Genomic DNA, 17,672 nt, shown 5'->3' with positions numbered 1-17,672 from the left:
TCTGCTGTAAACATGTTTAGTCCTGCTGTAAACATGTTAATTTCTGCTGTAAACGTGTTTATTTCTGCTGTACACATGTTTATTCCTGCTGTCAACGTGTTACTTCTACTGGATACATGTTTATTTCTGTTCTGAACATGTTTATTTCTGCTGTAAACATGTTTATTTCTGCTGTGAACATATTTAGTCCTACTGTAAACGTGTTTATTTCTGCTGTAAACATGTTTATTTCTGCTCTGCACATGTTTATTTTTGCTGTAAACATGTTTGTTCCTGCTGTCAACGTGTTTATTTTTGCTGTAAACATGTTTATTTCTGCTGTGAACATGTTTATTTCTTCTGTAAACATCTTTAGTCCTGCTGTAAACATGTTAATTTCTGCTGTAAACATGTTTATTCCTGCTGTAAACATGTTAATTTCTGCTGTAAACATGTTTATTTCTGCTGTGAACATCTTTAGTCCTGCTGTAAACATGTTAATTTCTGCTGTAAACATGTTTATTTCTGCTTTGAACATGTTTATTTCTGCTGTAAACATGTTTATTCCTGCTGTGAACATGTTTATTTCTGCTGTAAACGTGTTTATTTCTGCTGTACACGTTTATTCCTGCTGTCAACGTGTTATTTCTGCTAGAAACATGTTTATTTCTGCTCTGAACATGTTTATTTCTGCTGTAAACATGTTTAGTCCTGCTGTGAACGTGTTTATTTTTGCTGTAAACATGTTTAGTCCTGCTGTAAACAAGTTTAGTTCTACTGTAAACGTGTTTATTTCTGCTGTAAACATGTTAATTTCCGCTGTAAACGTGTTTATTTCGGTTGTAAACGTGTTTGTTCATGGTGTAAACATGTTTATTCCTGCTGTAAACATGTTTATTTCTGCTGTAAACATGTTTATTTCTGCTATAAACATGTTTATTCCTGCTGTAAACATGTTTAGTCCTGCTATGAACGTGTTTATTTCTGCTGTAAACATGTTTTTTTATGCTGTAAAGATGTTTATTTCTGCAGTAAACATGTTTAGTTCTACTGTAAACGTGTTTATTTCTGCTGTAAACGTGTTTTTTTCTGCTGTAAAGATGTTTATTTCTGCAGTAAACATGTTTATTTCTGCTGTGAACGTGTTCATTTATGCTGTAAACATGTTTAGTCCTGCTGTGAACGTGTTTATTTTTGCTGTAAACATGTTTATTCCTGCTGTAAACTTGTTTGTTTCTGCTGTGAACGTGTTTATTTCTGCTGTTAACATGTTTATTTCTGCTGTAAACATGTTTATTTCTGCTGTAAACATGTTTATTTCTGCTGTAAACATGTTTATTCCTGCTGTGAAGTTGGTCTTTTTAACATGGGAGTCTATGGGGATTTGCTCTGTTTTGCAGCCCCTAGTGGATGAAGGGGGAACTGCAGTTTTATGCACTTCTGCATAGACTTCACTTTTAACCGCCAGAGGCTGCATCTAACTTTCATATAAGCTCTTTGGTCAGGATGAACCAGATGATGAGCAAACATGAGGCGGTCTGACAGAGTAGGGAGTACAGGGATTCCTTCTGATTGTTGTCAGCCAATGAAACGAGGTCGTTCTGCTTCTGGTTACTGTTTTATTTAAAAGAAAAACAAACATAAAAATCTGACACAATAAATTGGACTCTTTCCGGATCCTTCCATTCTGTCTATACATTTTATACAACATTCACTTCCAGAGTCTAAATGGAGCCTCCTGCTGCTCCTCCTCCTCCTCCTCCTCGCGTCCTCAGGCCATGCCAGAACTTGACGAAAGGTTCTCGGTTCTTCCAGATGAGCTCGTGTCCAAACAGGATGTACCATCTGAGGAGAGACAACCCGCATCAGTCCTGGACCGGTCCACTACCAGAACCAGGACCAGAACCAGAACCAGGACCAGAACCAGGTCCAGGTCCAGGTCCAGGACCAGAACCAGGTCCAGGTCCAGGTCCAGGACCAGGACCAGGACCAGGACCAGGACCAGGACCAGAACAAGGTCCAGGACCAGAACCAGAACCAGAACCAGGTCTAGGTCCAGGACCAGGACCAGAACAAGGTCCAGGACCAGGACCAGGACCAGAACCAGAACCAGAACCAGAACCAGGACCAGGACCAGGACCAGGACCAGAACAAGGTCCAGGACCAGGACCAGAACCAGAACCAGAACCAGAACCAGGACCAGGTCCAGGACCAGGACCAGAACAAGGTCCAGGACCAGGACCAGAACCAGAACCAGAACCAGAACCAGGACCAGGACCAGAACAAGGTCCAGGACCAGGACCAGAACCAGAACCAGAACCAGGACCAGGACCAGGACCAGAACAAGGTCCAGGACCAGGACCAGAACAAGGTCCAGGACCAGAACCAGAACCAGAACCAGGTCTAGGTCCAGGACCAGGACCAGAACAAGGTCCAGGACCAGGACCAGAACCAGAACCAGAACCAGAACCAGAACCAGGACCAGGACCAGAACCAGAACCAGAACCAGGTCTAGGTCCAGGACCAGGACCAGAACAAGGTCCAGGACCAGGACCAGAACCAGAACCAGAACCAGGACCAGGACCAGGACCAGGACCAGAACAAGGTCCAGGACCAGAACCAGAACCAGAACCAGAACCAGGACCAGAACCAGAACCAGGACCAGGTCCAGGACCAGGACCAGAACAAGGTCCAGGACCAGAACCAGAACCAGGACATGGTCCAGAACCAGGACCAAATGGACTCACATCCCAAATAAGGCTCCTCCTAGATGCGCGGCGTGGTCGAAGAACTTCCATCCCAGCAGCAGACCAGCGGTATCCATGGCGACGATGGCCTTCAGAGCCTGCAGACAGACACGGAAACAGACGAGGATGACGGTGGCGGGAACAGGAGACGGACGCAGGAGGCGGGGCTTACGTTGGCGGCGGTGAAGGTGAACATGGGGAGAAAGATGATGGCCAACTTGGCTTCGGGCATTTTGGTGCAGACGGCGGCCAGGATGGCCATGATGGCGCCCGACTGGAAACACAAACAGGTTGTGATGGACCAATGAGATGCAGAGGAAGAGCTGAGTCTCATTGGTGGACGGGTTCAGGAGACGCTCACCGCTCCGAGAGACGGACCGAACCTCCCCGTTGCCATCTTGCTGGTGTAGCTGAGGAAGGAGGCGACGACACCTGCCGACAGGTAGACGGCCAGGAACTGCTCGCGGCCCAACATGGAGACGGCGCTGGAGGAGAAGCTCCACAGGACGTACATGTTGGCCGCCATGTGGAAGAAGGAGAAGTGGCTGAAGGTGGAGAGCAGCATCGGCAAGCACAGCGTCTCTGCAGGGACAACCACACGTCAGGAGGGGTTCTCTCGCAGCGCCTAAACGCATCGCGGGGGGGAAGGGACTCACTGGAGGCCGGGTTGGCGGTGAAGTATCTCATCATGATGCGCTGCAGCGATGGGACTCTCCAGCAGGCGAAGACCAGGGCGTTGATGGCGATGATGCCTGGAGACACGACCGCGGCGTTTACAGCAGGGAACGGGACAAGCTCCGCCTCCAGAGTCCACATCCGCAGTTTCCATCCATCATCCATCCATCCACCTGTCATCTATCCATCCATCTGTACGTCCATCATCCATCCATCATCCATCTGTACGTCCATCATCCATCCATCCATCATCCACCCATCTGTACATCCATCCATCATCCATCCACCCATTTGTACGTCCATCATCCATCCATCTATCATTCATCCACTCATCATCCATCCACCAACCATCCATCATCCATTCATCCATCCATCTTTCAACCATCATCCATCCAAACCATCATCCATCTATCTATCTATCTATCTATCCATCCATCCATCCATCCATCCATCCATTAATCATCCCTGTAGTAAAATCTGCTTGAAACTTTATTTTCTGAATAATTTTCAGGGTCAGTAATGAAAAACATGTCTGGACCCGTCAGAGACCAGTCTGGACCCAACGGACACCAGTCTGGACCATCAAAGACCAGTCTGGACCATCACAGACCAGTCTGGACCCAACGGACACCAGTATGGACCATCACAGACCAGTCTGGACCAACCAGAAACCAGTCTGGACCCAACGGACACCAGTATGGACCATCAAAGACCAGTCTGGACCAACCAGAAACCAGTCTGGACCCAACGGACACCAGTATGGACCATCAAAGACCAGTCTGGACCCATCAGAGACCAGTCTAACTCATCAGAGACCAGGTGTGGACCCATCAGAGACCAGTCTGGACCCATCAGAGACCAGTCTGGACCCAGCAGAGACCAGTCTGGACCCAGCAGAGACCAGTCTGGACTAACCAGAGACCAGTCTGGACCCAGCAGAGACCAGTCTGGACCCAACAGAGACCAGTCTGGACCAACCAGAAACCAGTCTGGACCAACCAGAGACCAGTTTGGACCCAGAAGAGACCAGTCTGGACCCAACGGACACCAGTCTGGACCATCAAAGACCAGTCTGGACCCATCAGAGACCAGTCTGGACCCATCAGAGACCAGCCTGGACCAACCAGAGACCAGTCTGGACCCAGCAGAGACCAGTCTAACCCATCAGAGACCAGGTCTGGACCCATCAGAGACCAGTCTGGACCCATCAGAGACCAGTCTGGACCATCATAGACCAGTCTGGACTAACCAGAGACCAGTCTGGACCCATCAGAGACCAGTCTGGACCCAACAGAGACCAGTCTGGACCAACCAGAAACCAGTCTGGACCAACCAGAGACCAGTTTGGACCCAGCAGAGACCAGTCTGGACCCAACGGACACCAGTCTGGACCATCAAAGACCAGTCTGGACCCATCAGAGACCAGTCTGGACCCATCAGAGACCAGCCTGGACCAACCAGAGACCAGTCTGGACCCATCAGAGACCAGTCTTGACCCAACAGACACCAGTCTGGACCATCAGAGACCAGTCTGGACCCATCAGAGAGCAGTCTGGACCCATCAGAGACCAGTCTGGACCCATCAGAGAGCAGTCTGGACTGGACTAAAATTTCAGCCCTTTCATCAACTCCAAGGATAGACGTGTCTCACCTGAGACGGTCTTCTGACCTTCACTCAAGCTGTTCCACCATTGGTTGATCTGAAACACAATCAGACAAACAGGGATGGTTCTGAACGTTTGTTTAGTTTCCAGCGCGGATAAAGTTTTGCGTCTTCACCTCTTTACGGACGTCCCCTCGTTTCTGAGGTCGGACTTTCTCCAGCCAGTCGGCTCGGATCTCATCGAAGTAGCTCTGGACTCGAGACTTCAGGGACTCGTACTGCCAGATGGCCGCTGAGCCGAAGGAGCAGCCTGTAAACTGACATGGAGTTAACAACTGTCCCTAACATTGCTGATGACATATCATTACCTGCCTGAGGTAGCAGGTAAACCCCACCTACCCCCACAGTGAAGACGAATGGCCTAAAGAGCCGGCGGAAGGCCTGAGGGGAGCTGGGGGTGGGCGGAGCTTGCTGGTTCCAGGTGGGGGCGGAGCGCCGCACTGCTGGTTCAGAGGACTCCAACTGGGCGGAGCCAAGCTCCTCCTCCACTTTCTTGGCTTCTGGTTTTCTGGCAGCTTTCTTGAAGCCGCATCTCTGCTGGAAGCTGTGAGGCCACCTGCTGGACAGACAGAGAACTACAGCCTGAGGCAGACCAATAAACGGCAACACTCTTTTTTCTGCTTTTCTTCCAAAGTCAGAACTTTAAACCAAACTGTCATCGTCACATTTTATTCCCAGTAGGATGTGGTTTAGCATTGTCTGGCTGAAATCTAGAAGACATTGTCTGGATGGGTCTTTAGTCTGCAGGACATGCCGTGCAGAAAGAAATCCACATTTTCATCCAGTTGTCCTCTTTGCCTCAGACCATTCAATTCTATTCTATTCTATAGTCATTTAGCAGACGCTTTCATCCAAAGCGACTTACATATGAGAGTGAGAACAACACAAGCACGAAATCAAACAGTAGAGGACATGGTAGGAAGGTGCTGGTGGACTGTCCAGGTGGATGTAGATCCTTCCGTGAAGTGCTACAGGTTTGTTTTGTTTGTTTACTCTCTTTCCACCCCATAATACCATCTATGTTATAATACAAAGAATTAATACCACAACGTTTGTTGCAAAGAACTGGACTAAGTTCTCCAACTTTCCACTAAATACAGCTAAACTAAGTGGTGAAGTGCTGCTTGAAGAGCTGAGTCTTCAGCTGGGTCTTAAAAGTAGACAGGGACTCTGCAGAGCGGACAGAGTTTGGGAGATCATTCCACCATCGTGGAACAACAGAGGAAAAGAGTCTGGCTGGTGATTTAGTCCCACGTTGTGGTGGTAACACGAGGCGTCTTTCACTGGTGGAACATAGCTGTGGAGAGGGAGTGTAGGTCTGGATTAGGGAGTGAAGGTAGTTATTGTTTTGTAAACCAGAAGCAAAGCTTTAAATGTGATGCGTGCTGCAACCGGAAACCAGTGAAGTCCGATTAGCAGCGGAGTGACATGAACCAGTTTGGACTGGTTGTAGACCAGACGTGCTGCTGGTTCTGGATCATCTGCAGAGGTTTAACCATCATGCAGGCAGACCTGCCAGTAGGGAACTGCAGTAATCCATGTGTGAGATGACCAGAACCTGAACCAGAAGCTGAGTCGTGTGTTCTGTCAGGTATGTCTGATTCTCTTGATGTTGTAGAGAGCATATCGACAGGTACGGGCAACAGAGGCAACATGGACCTTAAAGGTCAGCTGGTCATCCACCATGACACCCAGATTCCAGGCAGCAGACGTAGGAACAAGTGTGATAGAGTGGAGCTTCATACTTAATTGCAAATGTAATTGAGATTTGGTCCAGACAAGACAGCGATGTTCCTGCAGCGCTTTGTCCCAGGCGTACAGAGATTCCTTTTAAATCTCAAATGTCTCAGTTTCAACATATGTTGTTTATCTTCTACTGGGAATAAAATATGTTGATGTGATTCTGCTTTTATTTACATTTTATACAACATGCTAACTTTTCTGGATGCTGAAGCTGGATTTTAGGACATAAAAACATGATTTCAGTCAACTTTTCCATCACTTCTCCAGGTTTCTTTCACATGATGAGGCAGAAAAATGCCTTCCATCTTCAGCAGACTTCCCATTCCCTGTCAGACATCCAGGAAGCTCTGAGAGGATTTTATTTCCTCATTTTCAGCTGATAATGATGAAAAATGACCCTTTTCTGCAGAGAAACAGGGCTGACCTGAATGCTACCAACAAACCACACTTACTGTGGATAATTTTATTCATAAAATGCAATAATGTAACTTAATAACCGAAAATTAAATAGTGTAAATTTAATAAAATCCACAATAATGACAAACAGCAGTTAGCATTAGCCTGCTAACAGAGCTAGCTCCAACCAGCGGAGGTTTGTCCCAAAGTCAGCCCGAACAGGCAGCTTCCGTTCGGCTGCGGGGACTGACCTGCCTCCCCTCACGGAGTTCCGTAACATGTCCTCCCCGGTCAGCCTGAACAGGACGGAGCAGCTCCTCCACGCCATGTTGGAGCCCGGTGACCCCGGCATCCAGAGCCGGCCGGAGAGCCGTTCATGACCGGGTCAGAGTTTAGCTAACCCCGCAGCGCAGCCATGAGGCCGGAGGCTGGTACTGCACTCCTGCAATAACAACATGTAAACAAACAAATCAATAAAAATCAGCAACAATCACAACATCCGGCTGGAACTTCCAAAACAACCTCAGTTGTTTTTAGATTATTTATTTTCTTCACACATTTATTAGAATAAAACACTTAATTATGTTCTAGTCATGTTTAGAATAAATAAAGTTAATTTTGTGCATCACTAATACGTTTAGACATACTATCATCTTATTTTCATAAATATTTACATATATATGATCCTGTTCAATGGAAATATTTTTCCTTCCAGGGCCATACAGATTACTGCAGGGCCATCTCAGGGATTTATTTTATTTGTATTATAAACATGCTTCATGTAATCTCTACAAGTATGTCTCATTTCATAGTAAGCAGAAGCTCACCGGCTATTACATAAAAAAGAAAATTAAATAGACCTAATAATAATAATAATAATAATAATAATAATAATAATAATTCATCTTCATGCCGCTTATCCGGGGTCGGGTCGTGGGGGCAGCAGCCTAAGCAGGGAAGCCCAGACTTCCCTCTCCCCAGACACATTTGCCAACTCTGCGGGGGGATCCCGAGGCGTTCCCAGGCCAGCAGAGAGATATAATCCCTCCAGCGTGTCCTGGATCTTCCCCGGGGTCTCCTCCCAGAGGGACGTGCCTGGAACACCTCACCAGGGAGGTCCAGGAGGCATCCTGACCAGATGCTCGAGCCACCTCAACCAGTTCCTCTCGATGCGGAGGAGCAGCGGCTCTACTCTGACCTCCAATATGGGTATAAAAAAAAATGAAAATTTAATAATAATAATAATAATAATAATAATAATAATAATAGTTGACTTCAGGACGAACGCAGCTCCACCCTGTTTGACTCCCCAGTCAGTACTCTGGAGCACCAGAGAGCTACTGCTTTGCAGCCACAGAGCTACTGGCTTGCGGCCAGTCGGCTCTATGGGAGGGATTCTCACACACTGGGGCTTTACAGTAGATAAAACACAGTCTCCCTCCACCCTGCGTCCCGCCAGATGTACTGGGAGAGACTCCAGTTTCCCCGCCAACCTTTACTGGGAAGAAACTGAATGAACATCTCGGTGCTTTTATTTTGAAGGCAGCGCTGACCAGCTGAAGTGGCGCGGCTGTTTCCGGTGGTTGTGTTTGGTGCGGCTCGGCTCGGTTCGGCCCAGAACAGCAGCAGCAGCAGTGTGAGTGGCGGGGATCCAGGCAGAGCAGCAGGCAGAGCAACCAGCAACCATGGCGGCCCCTGCTCTCTCCGGCCGGGCTGGCTCTGCGGGCAGCCTCGGGAACAGCCCCACCGCGGCCGCCGGGAGGCTGCCGCACGGCGGCGGAGGGCCCGAGCTCGACTTCAGGTCCGCGGCCCGCATGGAGGACCTGAACCGGCTCATCCAGGAGTTCAGCAAGCACGACCAGCGGGAATACGACGACCAGCGGGCCCTGGAGATCCACACGGCCAAGGACTTCATCTTCTCCATGCTGGGTGAGGACACACACACACACACACACACACACACACACACTGCAGGGGGTAAACAGACCCTCCACCTCCACCCAGCTCCACCTGGACCGGGTCCAGCAGGTTCACATTAAACCCTTTCAGTTTCCACATAAAGCTGCAGGCTGCGGTTCAGAAGCACAGATTATAACTTCCCATCAGATAATCTGCAGAATTCCCACTTTAATCCTGGAATTATTCAGCGGAAAACTGCAGGAAGAGGACCGCTGGACCACAGGACACGTCCCGTCCTGTGGTCCAGCGGGAGTCCCGATGAGGAAACTGGTTTCCAGTCGGAGTCCCGATGAGGAAACTGGTTTCCAGTCGGAGTCCCGATGAGGAAACTGGTTTCCAGTCGGAGTCCCGATGAGGAAACTGGTTTCCAGTCGGAGTCCCGATGAGGAAACTGGTTTCCAGTCGGAGTCCCGATGAGGAAACTGGTTTCCAGTCGGAGTCCCGATGAGGAAACTGGTTTCCAGTCGTCCTGGACCGGGTCGTCCTGGACCGGGTCGTCCTGGACCGGGCCGTCCTGGACCGGGCCGTCCTGGACCGGGTCGTCCTGAACCGGGCCCTCCTGGACCGGGTCGTCCTGGAACGGGCCCTCCTGGACCGGGCCGTCCTGGACCGGGCCCTCCTAGACCGGGTCGTCCTGGAACGGGCTGTACTGGACCGGGCCCTCCTGGACCGGGCCGTCCTGGACCGGGTCGTCCTGAACCGGGCCCTCCTGGACCGGGTCGTCCTGAACCGGGCCCTCCTGGACCGGGTCGTCCTGGAACGGGCCCTCCTGGACCGGGCCGTCCTGGACCGGGCCCTCCTAGACCGGGCCGTCCTGGACCGGGCTGTCCTGGACCGGGCCCTCCTGGACCGGGTCGTCCTGGACCGGGTCGTCCTGGACCGGGTCGTCCTGGAACGGGCCCTCCTGGACCGGGTCGTCCTGGACCGGGTCGTTCTGGACCGGGCCCTCCTGGACCGGGTCGTCCTGGAACGGGCCCTCCTGAACCGGGTCGTTCTGGAACGGGCCCTCCTGAACCGGGTCGTCCTGGAACGGGCCCTCCTGAACCGGGTCGTTCTGGAACGGGCCCTCCTGGACCGGGTCGTCCTGGAACGGGCCCTCCTGAACCGGGTCGTCCTGGAACGGGCCCTCCTGAACCGGGTCGTTCTGGAACGGGCCCTCCTGGACCGGGTCGTCCTGGACCGGGTCGTTCTGGAACTGGCCCTCCTGGACCGGGTCGTCCTGGACCGGGTCGTCCTGGAACGGGCCCTCCTGAACCGGGTCGTTCTGGAACGGGCCCTCCTGGACCGGGTCGTCCTGGAACGGGCCCTCCTGAACCGGGTCGTCCTGGAACGGGCCCTCCTGAACCGGGTCGTCCTGGAACGGGCCCTCCTGGACCGGGTCGTCCTGGACCGGGTCGTTCTGGAACGGGCCCTCCTGGACCGGGTCGTTCTGGAACGGGCCCTCCTTGACCGGGTCGTTCTGGAACGGGCCCTCCTTGACCGGGTCGTCCTGGACCGGGTCGTTCTGGAACGGGCCCTCCTGGACCGGGTCGTCCTGGACCGGGTCGTTCTGGAACGGGCCCTCCTTGACCGGGTCGTTCTGGAACGGGCCCTCCTTGACCGGGTCGTTCTGGAACGGGCCCTCCTGGACCGGGTCGTCCTGGACCGGGTCGTTCTGGAACGGGCCCTCCTTGACCGGGTCGTCCTGGACCGGGTCGTTCTGGAACGGGCCCTCCTGGACCGGGTCGTCCTGGACCGGGTCGTTCTGGAACGGGCCCTCCTTGACCGGGTCGTTCTGGAACGGGCCCTCCTTGACCGGGTCGTTCTGGAACGGGCCCTCCTGGACCGGGTCGTCCTGGACCGGGTCGTTCTGGAACGGGCCCTCCTGGACCGGGTCGTCCTGGACCGGGTCGTTCTGGAACGGGCCGTCCTGGACCGGGTCGTTCTGGAACGGGCCCTCCTTGACCGGGTCGTTCTGGAACGGGCCCTCCTTGACCGGGTCGTTCTGGAACGGGCCCTCCTGGACCGGGTCGTCCTGGACCGGGCTGTCCTGGACCGCGCCCTCCTGGACCGGGCCCTCCTGGACCGGGTCGTCCTGGACCGGATTAGCAGTGTCCATGGTAACAAGTTCTGGATTGGTTACCGTGGTGACGCAGCAGGTTAAAAGACAGTCAGTGTTTCTCAGGAAGCTGTCTTCAGGATGACTTGTCCCAACATCAGCAGAACTTCATGGAGTCGATGTCGTCATGACATCATGATGATGTCACAGTGATGTCAGAATGGTGTCTGGTGCAGATTTTCATAGATTATAAGTGTGTGTATGTATATATATATATATATATATATATATATATATATATATATATATATACTTAATATTGTCCTGGTAGATTGTTAACAAGTGGTGCAATAAAACTGTGTTTTTCCAGACACAATGAATAATCATGATGAATAATAATGATTACAGTATTGATCAAAATAATAAATGTTAATGTTATAATTGTGCAGCCCTAATTTGAGGCAGCCTAAGAATTGGGACATAACTTGGTGTGGGTGTAATCTGGGTGCGCTAGTTTTGCCTCCCGTGTTCGGTGGTCTATCTTTCTTCTCCTTCTCAGTTGCTGCAGAAAGTGAAGTAGTATGCTGGTGTTGAGCTGCTACTTCACATTTATAATAAAACTGGAACTTATTATGTAGTTTTTACAAGTTATGACTGAAACGACGAGAAGCAGGGAGACAACTTTGTTTATTTCTGGTATACGTCATACGTCACGTGCACCCTCTGTCCAATCAGAACCATTGCATTGTGATCAATCTATTAACACCCCCCCCCCCCATGATTTTGTTGTGCATGTAAATGGAGCCAGTAAACTAGGTTATTACTGTCTTCATCTTCACGTTTCGGCTGAAACTCGTCGGTATTCATGTCTTTGTGCACATGCACTGTTTTTGCTAGCTGTGTTAGCATCCAGGATGTAGCGTCAGACCGTGTTCTTTCTGTATGAAGACGCATTTACAAACATAAAAACATAGTTTCTCCAACATACTTCTATCCTTCACATTTTCTTGGAGCTTTACAGAATCAGTCATATCCAGTTTTTAGCTGTGAAGCTCTGGTGTTATCCGTCTTCGTGCCGGTTTTCGGACATGGATTTATTTGTAACTAACAAGCAGTGGTATGTGCGTTCATGCTGCCTTCACTGTCAGTTACGAGCAGTTTATAGTATGTTTTATTTGATCTGGACTTTACGGAGTAAAAATGTCGTCATCTAACTGTGTCTCTCTTCTTCTGTGTCTCAGGAATGGTCCAGAAGTTGGACCAGAAGCTTCCGGTAGCCAATGAGTACCTCCTGCTGTCGGGAGGTGTTCGGGAGGGCGTGGTGGACATGGACCTGGACGAGCTGAGCGTTTACGCCCGGGGAACAGACTACGACATGGACTTCACCTTGTTGGTACCAGCGCTCAAACTCCACGACCGCAATCAGCCGGTGACGCTGGACATGAGGCACTCAGCGCTGGGACACTCCTGGCTCAGCCTCCGTCTATTTGATGAAGGGACCATCAACAAGTGGAAGGACTGCTGCACCATCATAGACCACATCAACGGGACCACCAACTACTTCTTCTCTCCGACGCTGGTGGCAGACTGGTTCTACCAGTCCATTTCTCTGGTTCTGCTGGAGGTGCAGAAGAAGCCGCAGAGAGGTATGCCGAGGGTGGAGAAGGTGGAGCGTAATGGAACCATCATCTCCGTCATCCTGGGGGTCGGCAGCAGCCGGATGCTGTACGACATCGTCCCTGTGGTGTCGTTTAAAGGCTGGCCTGCCGTCGCCCAGAGCTGGCTGATGGAGAACCACTTCTGGGATGGGAAGATCACAGAGGAGGAGGTGATCAGCGGCTTCTACCTCGTCCCCGCCTGCTCCTACAAAGGTCGCAAGGAGAATGAGTGGCGCTTGTCGTTTGCCCGCAGCGAGGTACAGCTGAAGAAGTGCATCTCGTCCAGTCTGATGCAGGCATACCAGGCCTGCAAGGCCATCATCATCAAGCTGCTGTCCCGCCCCAAAGCCATCAGCCCCTACCACCTGCGCAGCATCATGCTGTGGGCATGCGACCGCCTCCCCGCCAACTACCTGGCGCAGGACGACTTTGCCGCCCACTTCCTGTTGGGCCTGATCGACGACCTTCAGCACTGCCTCGTCAACAAGACGTGTCCCAACTACTTCATTCCTCAGTGCAACATGCTGGAGCACCTGTCAGACGAGACGGCCATGCTGCACGCCCGCAAACTCTCCTCCGTTCGCTCTGACCCAGCTGAGCACCTGCGCACGACCATCGAGCACGCCAAGGCTGCCAACAGGCTGACGGTGGAACTGCAGTGGCGAGGCAGCTCCACCAACCTGCCGTCGCCGCAGTCTGATGCCGGCGGCGAGAACCAGCCTGATGACCGACTGGCCAAGAAGCTTCAGCAGCTCGTCACGGAGAATCCGGGGAAGTCCATCTCGGTCTTCATCAACCCGGACGACGTCACGCGGCCACACTTTCGCATCGACGACAAGTTCTTCTGAGACTGAAAGCGCCCCCACCCTCAGACCTCGTCTTTTTTTGTCCCTGCCTCCTCTGAAACTTTTTTTCTACTTCTCTTATGTTGGCCACAGAGTGACGTGAGGTGATCGTCTCGTTGTCCGCCACAGTTTTTATTTTTTTACATTTATTTTTCTATTCCTCGTCTCTCCTCTCACTGTGTGCCCTGTGTTTTCTACCTGCTGGTTGCCTTTCAGACCCAACAGCAGCATGTCATTTTTAAAAATGAAGGAAGGGTTTGTAAACCCGCCACATCCTGGAACTGCTGATGCTCAGTGACTGGTTTGGTTATCAGGGACCCTGGAGATGGGACTGATTCCTTAACTCCTGGAAAAGAGCTTGTTTAGGCCCTGGTTCCACTGAGCATTTTGGTTCTGACCGGTATGATTGGGTGTTTTCATTATAATACGATCCTATACAACCGAACTTCACCATTTCTGGAGCCCCTTCTGTCGAGGGTCCAAAGAAAATGGTACGATACGGTTGTGTCGGATCTACGGTCGCCACATTGGAAAGAAGTAGCAGCAACGTTGAGGTCTGGTTGGCTCTGGAACTACAGACTTTCCCAGCTGTAGTTGTCGTTTGTAGCATCACATTTGTTGTCGTCCCACTAGCATGATCCAAGGCTAGGCGTTTGGTCTCAACCCCACAGGCACAGTGGCTGTCCGAATCAAGCCACTCAGTGGAAACAGGGCTTTAGAGTCCAGGCTTCTGGCTTCAGGCACTGGACACAGCAGAGTTCTGGTGACGGTGGGTTTCGTCCCGCTGAGGAATGTCTTAGTCCCACTGGGCGATGATGGTACTAACGTCTTAGAACTAATTGTAAATAGCAAAAGAAATGCATAGACAGAGAAATAGACTGATGATTTGTGAACTACTGTTTGTCTAATTTTGCACAGAATGTAAAATTCATCACTTTTTTTTTCCTCTCAATGGTGGACGTCATGTCCCTACTCGCTCACAATGTGTCATATTGTAGACGGGTTGTGGTGGCGTGCTGAAGGATGGCCGTGATGCACGCTTGAAATGGGCTCTTTATTCGAAGGGGTCGCAGGAAGTACTGTCAGGTTGCACTTTCTGTCTGCTCCTTGTGCTCAGGTTTAATCTGCTGCACCACGCCCTCCGTCAGCCGCACCGACTCCCAGCACCTCCTCCTGACCAGACACGATGTGTCCGTTAGCTCCATGTGTTTACGACCCGACTTCTGGTTTGTCTTAAGCTGCTTCTTCGTGTCTCGTGTCGTAGGTTCAGCCCTTCTTCAGTTAAACCAGCTCAGTCCCAACCCCTCGTCCTTGTAGAAGGGCGTAGGAGTGAAAACATTCCTGTAGGAAATGAGATACTGCCAATTATACCCCGTCATACTTCAAACAGATCACCCAATTTGACATCCAAACAGAAATGGCATCTACAGCTGTTCAGTTCTACATCAATATCTACATCAATATTGTGCTGATGCACAAAAAAATGATAATAAATAAAGAAAAGAGGCTATGTAAGGGAAGATGTACAATCTCAGGTGTCTGGCTGATTGTACTTCCGACCTTCCCCAAACTAAGAGCATCGTAATATACATTTTCTAGCATGTGACATGACGCGTAAATCACAACTCCCCTTCAATGTCACGCTCCAGAAACGTATGCAATTAATGCAACTGTGCAATCGAACAAGTTGCATTAGAAGATTACAAGATTGGAACACAGAGCATTATAGTTGGAAATTTACGTAATTTAATACAAAAAAAGCCTCACAGTAATTCCAGGTATTAATCTGTTTACATGTTAACTTTGTGCTCATGTGGCTACACATTTATAGTGTTTTAAAATGAATGCAAAAAAAAACCTGATTGACATAAAATAGCAATCTTTTTTTAATTTTTACATTTATTTAAAACTTATGTCTTTTTAGATGCATATCATATAAACATTGATTCATCTGGTGTTTACATCATCTTCCACATGCAAAACTTTAAAGCTTCAAATTTCCCAAAATCAAGGACCAACTCCTCCAATAATTATCTTTTCACATCACTGACATCAAACTTGATGACACAAATCTATGCAAAACTGTTTTATAAAAACATAGTATTCACTAAATGATAAATCTTAAAAAATCCACTAAGAGAATTAACATGCTAGAACAAATTTTAGCAAATGGTGAAGCTGCAGCTGAAATTAAAATATTTTAGAAGTGGACCTAATTGTACGTCGCCAATAAGTTCAGTTGCAAACATGGTTCACCCAAAATTTTAATCCTGTTTCACAGTTCAGGCATCGTATGATTATTGTTTTTAATAGGTTAAAACCAAACAAAACACAATACTGAGCAGCAAGTGTCTGTGGTAGCTAAAAAATTCTTCAGCATTGCTTTAGCTAACTAGGTCAGAAGCTTTCGGTAACGTAAGCGTCAAAGTGGTAGCTAGCACAAGCAAGTGCAAGCTAGCAAGCAAAGGCTTCATGAAGCGGGTGCTCATTCTACTTGGTGCTGCTAGCTATCATTTTGTGAAGCTCATGCTAACTAAAACTATTGGTAGCAATAGCCTGATCTAACTCTCACTTTATTAAACCTCTGCAAGCTAAAACTGTTGCTAGCACTAGCTTGGTTTAGCTTCCACATTATGAAGCTTCCTCCTTATGATTGTTAAAACTAGTACTAGCTCGATTTGACTCCCACTTTATCAAACCTCTGCTTGCTTAATTTATCTATAGCATTATCTTGATTTAGCTTTCACTTTATAAAACTTGTGCTAGCTGAAACTATTGATCACAAAAGTTTGAAATAGCTTCCATTTTTATGAAGTTTGTGGTAGCTTCCACTTTAAAAAGCAAGGCTAACTAAAACTGTCAGTAGAATTAGCTCAATTTAGCTTACACTTTATAAAGCTTTAAATGGCTAAAACTATAAATAGAAATAAATTGATCTAGAACTTTATGAAGCCTATGTAATCTAATAATAATAAAACAATTAGCTTGATTTTGCTTATTAAACATGTAGAAGCTAAAACTTTCTAATCTAGTCTATCTTTGCTACCACAAAGCCAAACATTCAATTTTGCTAGCTAGAAGATAGTACACTACATTAGTTCCATGAAAACAACTGTGTTTTCTGACTTTAGTCATTTTCCCAAGGACAGAAATGGTGACCAGAACTGGAGCTTAAAGCCTTGCAGCTGATCAGACTGGTCTTTATTACGCAACTCATTGGTTGTCTTGGTCCTGAGCTGGTTGGGTGGAAGGCGTGTTGGGTCAAATTTTTGTTTGTGTCAAAGTCACCAACATTTCAGGAAAAAAAAAAAGCCAAAAAAATCCTTCAGATATCAGAGTGTAATGTAATCGCCACATATCCTCATCCTCAAGTGCAATTAGTGAAAATCCGCACACATCCATGTTTACCTGACTTAGCATTAACACGCTAACGCTAACAGTCGTCACAAAGCTGCACCAACACTCCCACTCAGAGGCTTCTACACCATCAAAGTGCCACCAGAAACAAACACTCCTGCTCGCTGAAACACTCATCTGACCCTGTTTGTTACCTTCTGACTGTGACTTTTGTTTTTGTTTCTTGCTGCTTTATGAAGAGATAAAGATGGCAACTTGACCTGCACTACATTTAACTGTACAGTTGAGTCATAAAGTATCTAACCTCAACTTATCATCTCCGAGTCACTTTGTTCACTTCCATCTTTTCATGTCAACAGTTTTCTAGTCTGCTTTTATGTAAAAGAAGCAAATCTGCACACAAATCCTGATTCAGCCCTTTAAAGAATTTCCAGGAATATTTATAAAGAATCCTTTGCAGGACTTTCCAACAACAGATCTGAAGGACCCTTCCAACAATTTCCCAGGAATAGTTCTTCAGGATCCTTGAGAGACCTTCCAGGCACAGTTGGAAAGGACACATGAAGGACTTTTCAGGTCCAAAGTCAGTCCTAGAGAGCTGCTGTCCTGCAG

General features: G+C 48.9%; 2 protein-coding genes across 3 annotated transcripts; one reads left to right on the top strand and one right to left on the bottom strand.

Moving 5' to 3' along the window:
• Positions 1-1,584: 1,584 nt before the first annotated feature.
• parlb (presenilin associated, rhomboid-like b) lies at positions 1,585-7,614 on the bottom strand. 2 transcript variants are annotated; one of them, XM_079246297.1, is made up of 9 exons: positions 7,455-7,614; positions 5,404-5,620; positions 5,181-5,321; positions 5,053-5,101; positions 3,383-3,478; positions 3,088-3,308; positions 2,899-3,000; positions 2,727-2,824; positions 1,585-1,824 (listed from the first exon to the last, which is right to left on the bottom strand). In XM_079246297.1, the coding sequence occupies exons 1-9, from the start codon at positions 7,553-7,555 to the stop codon at positions 1,704-1,706; spliced, it is 1,146 nt and encodes a 381-aa protein (XP_079102423.1). In that variant the 5' UTR covers positions 7,556-7,614; the 3' UTR covers positions 1,585-1,703. The 2 variants fall into 2 exon arrangements, with proteins under 2 accessions (XP_079102423.1, XP_079102422.1); XM_079246296.1 differs by having other exon boundaries at positions 5,404-5,623; positions 7,455-7,611.
• A 1,185-nt stretch (positions 7,615-8,799) lies between these two features.
• LOC306760456 (nucleotidyltransferase MB21D2) lies at positions 8,800-17,360 on the top strand. Its single transcript, XM_079246295.1, has 2 exons — positions 8,800-9,132; positions 12,442-17,360. Exons 1-2 carry the CDS (start codon positions 8,889-8,891, stop codon positions 13,704-13,706), a joined length of 1,509 nt encoding a protein of 502 aa, XP_079102421.1. The 5' UTR covers positions 8,800-8,888; the 3' UTR covers positions 13,707-17,360.
• Positions 17,361-17,672: the final 312 nt, after the last annotated feature.

Source organism: Telmatherina bonti (assembly GCF_933228915.1).
Source record: "Telmatherina bonti genome assembly, chromosome: 9".
NCBI classification, from domain to species: Eukaryota; Metazoa; Chordata; class Actinopteri; order Atheriniformes; family Telmatherinidae; genus Telmatherina; species Telmatherina bonti.
This window is presented reverse-complemented; position numbering and strand designations above follow the sequence as displayed.

Excerpts from the sequence above, each read along its gene's own strand:
- parlb (XM_079246296.1), bottom strand. The coding sequence starts at position 7,555 with ATGCCGGGGTCACCGGGCTCCAACATGGCGTGGAGGAGCTGCTCCGTC. Across the intron at positions 3,479-5,052 it reads AGGTCAGAAGACCGTCTCAG|GCATCATCGCCATCAACGCC; the intron begins GTGAGACACGTC and ends TCGTGTCTCCAG. Across the intron at positions 3,001-3,087 it reads TCGGTCCGTCTCTCGGAGCG|TCGGGCGCCATCATGGCCAT; the intron begins GTGAGCGTCTCC and ends TTGTGTTTCCAG.
- LOC306760456 (XM_079246295.1), top strand. The coding sequence starts at position 8,889 with ATGGCGGCCCCTGCTCTCTCCGGCCGGGCTGGCTCTGCGGGCAGCCTC. Across the intron at positions 9,133-12,441 it reads CTTCATCTTCTCCATGCTGG|GAATGGTCCAGAAGTTGGAC; the intron begins GTGAGGACACAC and ends TCTGTGTCTCAG.